The 11338-nt window shown below is 47.4% G+C and overlaps 1 protein-coding gene across 1 annotated transcript; it reads right to left on the minus strand.

Annotated features, from left to right (window-relative positions):
• Window positions 1–283: 283 nt before the first annotated feature.
• On the minus strand, window positions 284–9057 carry LOC128332807 (trypsin-like). Its single transcript, XM_053267569.1, has 5 exons — window positions 9012–9057; window positions 7325–7499; window positions 6472–6722; window positions 3894–4030; window positions 284–484 (listed from the first exon to the last, which is right to left on the minus strand). The coding sequence occupies exons 1-5, from the start codon at window positions 9055–9057 to the stop codon at window positions 326–328; spliced, it is 768 nt and encodes a 255-aa protein (XP_053123544.1). The 3' UTR covers window positions 284–325.
• Window positions 9058–11338: the final 2281 nt, after the last annotated feature.

Here is an 11338-nt window from a genome sequence, read left to right on the forward strand (position 1 = left end):
ATGTGGGTTGCCCCACTTGATCCTCACAACAACCCTGTGAGATAGGCTAGCCATAAAAGAGAGAAAGAGAAGGGCAGACCCCTCCCCTCAGTACAACCACATGTGGAGCGGAGGAAAGCAAACTGGCCAGCGAGAGAAGCAAAATGGAGGCAGCCTTGTGGGGGAGCCCGGCAAGAACTTGCCGGAGGTGGAACGCCCACCATGATTCTAAGGCACCTGAGAAGTAGAGGAAGGAAAACATGTGCACAACAAGATGGCTGATCCGCACGGTCCCTTGGCTGACTTTATTTCCTCCACTAAGTTCTGAACTGCTGGATTGGGTGACTCAATACAGTCTATTTCCTATCGTTTGCTGGATCCATGGCACAATACAGCAGACTTTGGCGTATACTCCTGGGTTCCCCTTCTGCGCGCACACATACGTCCCCCAAGAAACCACGCCTTCGAGCTTCCCGCCACAGGTGAGTGGACCGCCAGAGTCACCCTGTAGGAAGGAATGGCAGAAATCATCAACAGACATGCCTAGCATCAGACACAGCCGAACCATATGTATATACTGCTTTTCAACGAAAAGTTCCCAAAGCCGTTTACATAGATAGGTATAAATACACAGATAAGCAGATATTTTATCTGTTGCCCTGTCGTCTACTTTATTTGCCTCCCGTTCGCTATTTTAGTTTTTAATTTAGAATGCAATCTTTAATGTTGCCTTATTTACATGTTTTTGTACACCGCCGGGTGGTATATCAAATGCTTCAAATAAATAAATAAATAAATAAATGAGGATCCCTGTCCCCAAAGGGCTCACAATCTAAAAAGGAAACGTGAGATCAACACCAGCAACAGCCACTGGAGGGATGCTGTGCTGGGGCTGGATAGGGCCAGTTGCTCTCCCCCTGCTAAACATAAGAGAATCACCACTTTAAAAGGTGCCTCTTTGCTCAGTTAGCAAGGGACAATATTTGTCGTATTCGTATCCGTTTGCCGTGTGCACCCATTTCTTATTCTTCAAGCTCAAACGATCTCATTTATTTTGCATAATCTAATAAAAATACAAACAGCCACAATACGGTAATATCTTTATCGTAGGGCTGCACGACTTCAGCCCTCCTGCGGCTGTTGGACTACAACTCCCATCATCCCTGGCTATTGGCCACTGTGTCAGGGAATGATGGGAACTGTAGTCCAACAAGAGCTGGAGGGCTGAAGTCGTGCAGACCTGCTTTCTTGGGAACAAGCTACAATCGTACAACTGTGACAATAAGAATACATTCAGCAATAATATAATTAATCTCACAATGATATGGTATTAATTTTATAGAAATACAATACATTCTATTGTCTGTTGTAATTATTATGCTAAAAATAACATAATATTGGTCCTAATAAAGGTATCATCTTACTGTGACTTTCGGAATTTTTCCAACATGGTAACCTACAATATTTGTTCACAAATCAAAGTGTTTAGCATTTATATAGTGCTTGAGAGCGTTCAAAGAACTTCCACCCACAGCCTGGGGGAGGAGGGTGGGTCTGTATAACCGGGGGATTCTCTAAGACTGTAGAACAAAATTACTTTATTAAAAAAGGAGACAATCCCAACCCAACATTCCTGACAAGTGTTGCATATGCAGAATGTTCTCTGTTAGGAACAGAGGTCTGTATCCAAAGAAAATGAACCTTAATGAGTCACCACTGAAATCAATAACACAAGTGAGTCATTACTAACTAAGTCTTATTAAACTTAATAGGGCTTAGTCAGGATTTGTTGTCTTTGGATACAATCCAGAGCATTTAAAACAACAACAAGCTCTGAAAGTGGTGGTGAAACTATCTTTTCAAGTTGGCCTAGGGAGAAGATGGGGGGTTAATACCCCCATCCCACTGCTCTGCTCAGATATAGGGTTGAAGCTTTAGTTCCCTTTTTAAAGGATGATTTTGTTGCTTGGATGTATCTATAACTTTATTTGAGGGTCTCTTCAGCTCTCAAGAGTGGTATAATAATCATTATCGTTATCATTATTATTAGTAGCAGTAGTAAAAATGGTATATAAATTTGCTACTTTAAAAAGTAAAGGGAAATAATCAGAGGAAATTAGCAATTAAAGACACTTCTCCCTCCTCCCTGGGTGTCATGGGCATGCTGTCAGACTCTGAGGATGAGGAGGAGGCAGGCAGTGTGACAGCAGAGGAGGGAGTGCAGCAACCTCAAAGGCAAGAAATTGCAGAGGCAAGTGGGACCGACTCACGGAATGTTGAAAAAGTAACAGAGCCTAGTACGAGAACTCCTGTGGAGGAGGTGCAGCCTATCTCAGCCGTAAAGAGGCATCAGTCGAAGAGACAGGAGGAGATAAGGAGGTGCACATGCAGAACGGCTTGACTAATGGCTTGAGATAAGGAGAGCTGCTGAGTTAGGAACCCATGATTGAGAGCACATGGCTTCAACCTATTTAAGATGGCTTCACCTTAGCCGCATTGCTGGTAGCAACGTTGTATTTTGGTGAGCTACCCAGCTGTGTTCCTGCTTGTTTTGACTGTGCTTTGACTCCGGACCGTTGGGACTCTGTTTGGGGAATTCGACTTGGACTTGGTTTGACTGACTGGATATTGTAACAACTCAGACTGGCTGTGGTTTGGAAATTGCTTACTGCTTGGCTCTGACATTCTCCTTTTGACCCTTTGCCTACTTCACACTCTGTCTGCTGATATATAGCTCTTGATTAGCCTGACAGGCTTATGACACTGGGAGACAGAAACTGAGATGGGGCAATTCACAGATTGGCTGTTCAAGGGACAATTACTCACAAATCCCCCAGTTTAGATCAACAGGAAGAGATAAAATGAGTTGAACCTGCAGGCAATAAAGCTTCTCTTTAAAGCCACATGCAGAGGCCTTTGCTGAATGAGACTTTCTTGTGAGAAGTCACCACCGAGGAGCACTGGCCATGGGGAAAGTCCCTGCTACTTAATATAGCACTATAATAAATGCTGTGAGGAACCGCTGCTCAATTCTGTTTGCAGCTAATTGCAGAAAAGCAGCACCACAGCAATGCTAAAGTGTTGTAGTGTTAACTCATCCCTGGTTCCTTTGTACAAAAAGAATAACAGCTGACCCCCTTGCCCCAAAATATGACATTGAAAAATGAACCCATGTTCCTTCTTGGTCATACTGGTGGGTATGCTTAAGCAGGAAGCTGCCTTATACCAGCTGTACCATTGGTCTGAGCCACCTAATGGCGCAGCGGGGAAATAACCTGCCTAGAGAGCAGGAGGCTGTTGGTTCAAATCCCTGCTGGTGTGTTTCCCAGAATATGGGAGGAAGCCCTGCGCGGCCGGATCGGCCTCCCACACGACTGCCAGCTCCATGATGGATCTGGCAGGGGCTGGGGAGTTTGGGGGCCGTATGCAGGGCATACTGGAGAGACCCCCGGAGCCGGGAGGTGGCTTTTCACCTCCCCTCCGGGGGTCTACTTGTGAGTAGCTGCAGCGCGGAACTGCAGCGCGGCTATTCATGATTTTAAAAACTGGGTTTGCGGAGCGCTTGCTCTAAGGGGAGGGGTTGTTTGGTGGGTTAACTGCTGGGAGGCAACCGTGCTTGCCTGTGAGCCCAGGTGGCTCCCGCCGTCAGCCAAAATCGGGCTAAGCTCCCCTAGCCCGATTTTGGCGGATCGTGGGAATAGCCTCATTCTCTTATGTACCCAAGGCCTGAGCTGTATAGGGCTTTATAGGCTATAACCAAGATAGATAGATAGATGTTGGAGGGACAGTGAGTCCCTTTTAAAAACAAACAAATGTGCCTCGGGATGAAAAGTTTGGGGAACACTTCTCTAGAAGACACATGACATTTCCTCAGGTAGTTTCTGCATATCCCTAATTTCAGAGCCGCCTCTCACCTGGCAGGAATCAGTGCCTCCTTCCTGTACTCCAGCACACATCATGTATGACGTAACAGCACCACGGTAAGCTCTATTGCACTGCTCCCGTGGAACGACGTTGACGTCTGCACACTGCAGAATGTTCGGAAGCTTTGCTAGAAGAAAGACACACAGACATCAAGAGGTCAACGGTGGCGAAAGAGCGCAAATATCAGGACTCTTGGCGTAGTTACTTTAAATAAAGACAAGGAGCAGGTCTCTGGGTTGCAACCTCCGGATCCTAACAGGAGCCTAACCCAACCTCCAGATCCTAACAGGAGCAATTGAATAAGGGTCACCTCTAAACAAATCAATAACAGCATATAATCTATAAGTATTAAAACTAGGGTTGCTGCCATGCCTGCCCCCCAACCCCCCGATCGTACCTTTAATGGTTGGAACATAGTAACAAAGGATGGTGAGTCAGACCACTGGTCGATCTAGCTCAGCATTGTCTACACCAGGGATTCTCAACGTTGGGTCCCCAGATGTTATTGGACTTCAACTCTCATAATCCCCAGCCAAAGGCCACTGGGCCTGGGGATTATGGGAGCTGAAGTCCAATAACATCTGGGGACCCAACGTTGCGAATCCCTGGTCTACACTGACTGGCAGCAGCTCTCCAAGGTTACAGGCAGGAGCCTCCCTGGAGATGCCAAGGACTGAATATGGGACCTTCTGCATGCAAGCATGCAGAAACTCTTCCACTGAGCTCTGGCCCCATCCCCTAAGGGAAATTATCTGACAGTGCTCACATGCAGTCTCCCATCTAAATACCAACCAAGGTAGACCCTGCTTAGCAAAAGGGGGCAATCCATGCTCGCTACCACAAGGCCAGCTCTGGCTTGCAGAAATGCACAGGACCACAGTGAGGAAAAAATCGTTGTTATTGTCTTACTTGTTGGTTATTATTGCTTTACCTAACCTGCCTATCCTTGAAACTCAAGGTGGGTTTCATAACATAACAGGGGTGTAGGCAGGGGAGAGTGGACTCGTGTTCACCCCTCTCCCCAGCAGCCCCTCGTGTTCACCAGCCCCGCCCCCTGCATGTGATGTCACGCACGGGGGTGTGACCAGCCCCCGAAGGGCCAGCACTGCCCTCTAGAGTTCAGTTCCCAGCCAGCTTCATTGTCCTCTGGGCATTTTCTTTGCTCTCCCCCTCGCTCTGAAAATGTCCAGCCGACTGGGAAGGAAATGAGATCTGGAGGGACGCACAGGCCCATCCAAGTGCTGGCCATGCCCCCTGTGCTAACAGGGAAGCCAGATGGGGAATGAGGTCAGCTGGAACTTGGGGGGAGGAGTGAGAGACGAGCCAGGTAGAGCTCAGAAGCAGAGTGGCTTGGGTTCCTTGAACCCGTCCGCCCAGTTATAGCTCTCTCCCTGTAACATAAAGTTCAGGTAAAGTTGTGCCCACAAGTCAGTGTTGACTCCTGGTGACCACAGAGCCCTGTGGTTGTCTTTGGTAGAATACAGGAGGAGTTCACCATTGCCTCCTCCCGCTCAGTATGAGATGATGCCTTCCAGCACCTTCCTTTATAACTGCTGCCCAATATAGGTGTTTCCTATATAGTCTGGGAAACATACCAGCGGGGATTCGAACCAGAAACCTCTTGCTCCCTAGGCAAGTTACTTCCCCACTGCACCATTAGGTGGCTGAGCCCTGTAACATAACCCCCTGTTAACTGGGTAAAAGGCACCTTTCAAAGTGGTGGCACTTTAAAGGGGAAAGGAAACAGTTTCCTGTTCGTCCCAGCACAGCATGGGATGCATGCTTTCCAGTGCCTGACTGTGGCTGTGGTCTCTATTGTGCTTCTCTTTAGCCTGTGCACCCTTTGGGACTCTGAACTGAACTGCCTTTTCCTTCCTTTTGCTACGTAAACTGCTCTAAAAACTCTTTTTGTTGGAAAACAGTATCTAAATATTCTTCTTAACAAAAACAACAACAACGTTTCAGCCTAAACCAAACAGATCAATACGTCTCAACCTCATTGATATTAGAATTGCCAACATCTTTCTGGAAGTGCTCCTGAACTTTTAACAGCTTTGTATAAGCAGCAATTCAGTCGCTGAAGATTTTGCACTCAAGGCCTCTCCATACATGTGAAAGTTTCAGCTGCTGGATTTCTGGCTGTCTTCTGACTATTGAAGACAGAGAAGCTGAGCACCAGACATGACTCATTGGCTCTGGTGTATGAAGAGAGGGGGCAGGGGGGAGAAAGAGAGAGGGAGGGAAAGAGGGAGGGGAGGGAGAGAGGGAGGAGGGGAGAGCAACAGAGGGAGAGAGAGGGAGAGGGCGGCAGGGGGACCTCTACCCAGAAAAGACTCTTGTGCTGTTTAGAGATAACCAAATAGATATTTCCTCCAGGTGCAGCACTGTCCTTCCCAGAGCTGTTGTGCCAGGGAAAACCATCTCATCTGCATAATTTTTGCATTTGTGAAACTGTTCAGGTTACAGGGCACTTCGGGATCCAGAGCTGGCATCTTAAACCCTAGAAGGCCGATTTGCAGAGGCAAAGGGCTATCTATACACCCCTCCTCCCCAAGTTTGTTGCTGCACCTTGAGGAGATTGGATGGTGCCCCAGCCAGAGACGGTGCACTGCTCTCCACCGTTAGGGCAGTCGGGGGTCAGTTCAACAGGCCTCACAGCATCGGTGATTCTGGCACAGGGTCGGAGCCGGAGCAGCATGTAATCCTTGTTGTTCTGGGCTCGGTTGTATTCGGGGTGTACTTTGACTTCCGCAATATCCAAGCACTGCTCTGTGCTTTCAACCCTTTTGAGATCCTGCTTCCCTAGGCACACCTTCATACTGTGTAGACACAAGACAGGGGATTAAAACGACAGCAGAGGAAGGGTTCGATGCAGACCGATCCATTATCAGATGCTGGGTGGATCTAGGAGGACTGGAGTGCATTTTTAATCAGCCAATTCTTTTCTGGAGTGTGCAGCTTACACCTACACCATACAGCAGAAAATCTAACTAGGAATAGTCAGCCTAGCCTGCCATATGACTTGGGCTGACCAAAGGTCCATTTCGCCCAGCAACCCATTTCCTACGCAGCGGTCTAACAAATCCACAAGCATCTAGCTCAGTATAAGATGGTAGCCAGTCATATACTGAGACAGTAGCCTCCATCTTAAAGGAACTGCCCTGTCGTTTATTTATGCATTATTTATTTGACATATTTTTGATTCTAAAGCTGCAAATTGGTTTTAAACTGTTTTTAATGTTTTAATTGCTATTTTAATGTGTGCTGTCTTTGTTGTAGACGGCCAGAGATGCCAATGTATACAAATACACGAAGTAAGAAAATAAACATACAAAGGTGTAGCGAGGATAGCTCCAGGAAGAGCTTCAGCCTGAGTTGGCAACCCTGCCTGCTGGTGAACTTTGCCTGTGCTTGGACTTACCCTCGCCTGGGTCTGCAGTGAGCGGCAGAGAGCACCCAGCATTCATTCACTAAGCTGCCTCCACAGTAAATGTTCCAGTTGCCTCGGCGTCCAGTTACAAGGGCTGCTTGGTAGGGCCGGGAACTCGGTTGGCAGGGATACCCTCCAATGATTCGGTCGCTTGGTTGAGCAAGCACTGGGACAAAATACAAAGATAATCATCACGGCATCACCGCTCCCTGGACCTTAATTCCCACTATACAATTCCCACTGGTCCTATCCAGCCTCAGCACAGCATCCCTCCAGTGGCTGTGGCTGCCTTGTGTTTCTTTTTAGATTGTGAGCCCTTTGGGAACAGGGGATCATCTTATTTATGTATTATTTATTTTTCTATGTAAACCACTTTGACAGCTTTGGATGAAGAGCAGTATATAAATATTTGTTGTTGTTGTAGTAGTAATAGTCACAGCAGCAGCAGCAGCAGCAGCAGCAGCAATGGCAGTAGTAGCAGTAGTTCAGAAGTAGTTCAGCAACATCTGGAGTACCACTACCCCAGGGATTCTCAATGTTGGGTTTCTAGATGTTATTGGACTGAAATCCCCATATTCCCGAACCAAAGGCCACTGGGGCTGGGGACTATGGTGGTTGAAGTCCATGTCAAGAGGACCCAATGTTGAGAAGCCCTGCTCTAGGCAAACTCCTAATTCTGCCTAGTGGACAGGTCAACCCTGGAGACTACATCCGCTCACTCACTGAAGCAATTCTCATGATCCGTGAGAAGAGCTTCCGTCGGGTCTGTGGGGAGAACGGGCTTAGCCCACTCTCCTTGCAGCCAATCCTGCCCAGAGCCCTAGGCGGCCAGATCAGCTGCTCACACAATTGCCAGTTCCATCACGGAGCCGGCAGGGTTGGCAAGGATCGGGGGCCGTCCGCCCCCCTGGAAGTTCCAGGATGCCCCGTGTGCAAGGAGCATCCTGGAAAGACCCCCGGGTCTGGAAAGCTGCTTGCAGCCTCCCAGACTGGGGTCTACTCGTGTGTCGTCGTGCATCGCGGCGACACTCGAGCAAAGAAATGAGGTTAACGGAGCATTCACTCTGTTAACCTCATTTAAGGGAAAGGGGAATTAGGCGGGCTAGCTGCCTTGGGCGCACTGGGCTCTCTCACGAGCCCAGTGGTTCCCACGAGCACTGGGAAATGGCCTCCCTTAGACCACTTTTCAGTGATCATGGAAATAGCCTCTCACTCACTCACTCACTCACTCACTCACTCACTCACTCACTCAGAGATTTAATGAGGTCATTCACACAATCGAAAACTGTGTTCTACCTGGGTTTGGGAACTGTGTGTACTCCCAATTTTTGATTGTGTGGAAGCAAGGTTTAGAGGAAAACCTGGGTAGACGTGATTGTGTGGAAGCAAGGTAGGAGAAAAAGCTACCCAGGTTTTCCTCTAACCTTGCTTCCACACAATCACTTCTACCCAGGTTTTCCTCTAACCTTGCTTCCACACAATCAAAAATTGGGAGTATACACAGTTCTCAAACCCAGGTAGAACACAGTTTTCGATTGTGTGAATGACCTCCATGTCTAGACATCCTGGAGAGGGATTTGAACCCCCAAGTGTGATGACATTAGCACAGCACACTAGCAAAACTTCAGGAACCAAACAGACAATTGTAGTGTATGGAGTTATGTCACTCTTTCTTTACCTGAAAAGCTCATCATCAAAAGCAGACCCAAAGCTAACAGCTTCATCCTTGCACAGGTGGATCAAGATGAGTCCAAGTCTTGTGGAGTTTTCTGTAGGGCAGAAAATTTGCAGAGAGCAATTGGTGGACATCTGTCAGACTAAGTCACTAATACCAATCCTTTACTGGGCTGTGTGTACACACCCAAATGACGATATTGAAAATCAACATCGGTAATTGTTTATGTAACACTTGTTATTCATGCAACATGATCATTAATTCTTATGCTGAAACAGGAGATATTTACCGCTGATGCAAACATTTCCTGTTTAGTCAAGGACATGTGAACTGCACTGGGGGAGGGGGGAGGGGTTGAGATGTTGCTGGACTCCAACTCCCATCATCCCCAGCCACAATAAATTGTAGCTGCAGGTGATGGGAGTTGTAGTTCAGCAACATCTGGAGTACCAGAGGCTGGGAACCCGTGCTCTAGTGTACTCTACCACAGAAATAATATTTCTTTTAAAAGCGGTGCAGGAGTGCTTCTTGCAAAATAGCACCAACCTACATCTTTTAACTTTTAACTTTTTCTGTTTGTTTGTTTGCTTTGTTGTAAACCGCCCAAAGGCGTGCGTTTTGGGTGATATAAAGATATGTTAAATGAATGAATGAATAAAATCTTACACCTGTTGCAGCATCAGTCTCGGGAATGAAGAGGGAAGGTAGCTACACACACACACACACACACACACACTCCTTGCCACATCTCCCCTATAAACCCTCCCATAGGTCTAGACAGTAGGTCCAAAATGGGTACACTACAGAGCAGAAAGCAAGAAAGCCAAAGTCACTGAAATGGCCTATGGGGTTTTGGCCCCCAATGAATGGCTCAGAGCCCCAAATCTCATCAGCCACCTCTTTCTCAAATGGGTGGTGGGCGGGCATTTGTTTCATCTAATCCCCTTTGGGAGGAGTCAGATGTCATTATTCCGGGGGGGGGGCATGATTGAGTAATTCTCTCAAAAGGGGGGGCTGTGGGCTCAGGTCCTGCAGGCCTCACTGACTACGAGAAACATTGTTGGTTATCAAGTACAGCCAAATGACCCCCCTCTTTTCACCATATTCTGAGTTAAGGCATAGAGATGAAGGGTTAATCTTCCTCCCTCTTTCTGCAAGGGACCTGAGCGAACTGCTCATTCCCTCGAAAGCATGAATGGACTGATGTTACACCAGTGGGATTGTAAACCCTCCAGGAGTTACCTGGAGTCTCTAGCGCAGGCACAATAACAAGGTGATGGATGAAAGCAATCCTGGAAATCTTAGAGGCTTGGGATTGTGGAAAATATTGCGCCGGGTAGGGGTGGGGGAGGGTGGATCTCCAGGAAAAGCTTCAGTTGGAGTTGGCAACCCTATACGATGGCAAGAAACCAAGAGCCAAAGGCTGGGGAACAGGTTGGAGAATTAACATTAAATACCTTTAGGAAATAGACCTGAAATGAATTTGCAGGAGGTGGGATGGCATGTGGAGAGGGCATGGAATGGAAATGCACTAATATGGATTTGGATTTCAGATTTGACATTTGAATTTTGTATTGTGCCTATTTTCAGGTAGAGTTTAAGGCCCAGTTCGGATGACACGCCAACCCTCGGTTATGCTTACCTAAGGTTGGCATTTCTCATCATCCGACTATGGGGAAATACGAATATAGCGAATATTTATAGACCACTTTCCAACAAAAGTTCCCAAAGTGGTTTACACAGATATAAATAAATAAATAAATTGGCCCCCCTGTCCCCAAAGGGCTCACAGTCTAAAAAAGAAATATAAGATTGACACCAGCAACAGCTACCAGAAGGATGCTGTGCTGGGACCGAATTGGGCTGGAAATGCTGCAACCGCGGTCCTGTTGCCACCTTCAAACCACAGATTGAACCCTTGGTTTGAAGTTCACTAGGTTGCTGGAACCGGAGTTCTGCTGGCCCCCTTGTGTCATTCGAATGCAGTAACCTGGGGTTTGTGCAGAAGCTGTTTCTGCAAGTTCATCCCCTCTTATATCAGAGCCAATGGTTGTTGGGCAAGTTACATGCTTGGCAGAAGAGGCAGACAGTGGGGGTTACAGGTGGAGGGAATGGAATGGCAGCTGCCGGATCATCTGCGGTATGATTCACGGCTTCCAAGGTTAACCTCAGGTAAGCCTACCTGCTGTTTCACTTGTTGTTTGAATTGCCCCCCCCTCTCAGAGAAAGAGTGGGGAGGGTGAGGGAGAAAATCATACTGTGGCAACAAAACATGAATCAGACATAAGAAAATAAGAACAGCCCTGCTGGATCAGGCCCAAGACCCATCT

Source organism: Hemicordylus capensis, chromosome 7 (genome assembly GCF_027244095.1).
Source record: "Hemicordylus capensis ecotype Gifberg chromosome 7, rHemCap1.1.pri, whole genome shotgun sequence".
Classification (NCBI taxonomy): domain Eukaryota; kingdom Metazoa; phylum Chordata; class Lepidosauria; order Squamata; family Cordylidae; genus Hemicordylus; species Hemicordylus capensis.

Bases quoted from the DNA above. Each gene is read 5' to 3' on its own strand.
- LOC128332807 (XM_053267569.1), bottom strand. From the start codon at position 9,057: ATGAAGCTGTTAGCTTTGGGTCTGCTTTTGATGATGAGCTTTTCAG. The intron at 6,723-7,324 runs GTAAGTCCAAGC...GTGTCTACACAG, and splicing joins CACTGCAGACCCAGGCGAGG to TATGAAGGTGTGCCTAGGGA. The intron at 485-3,893 runs GTGAGAGGCGGC...TCCTTCCTACAG, and splicing joins GAGGCACTGATTCCTGCCAG to GGTGACTCTGGCGGTCCACT.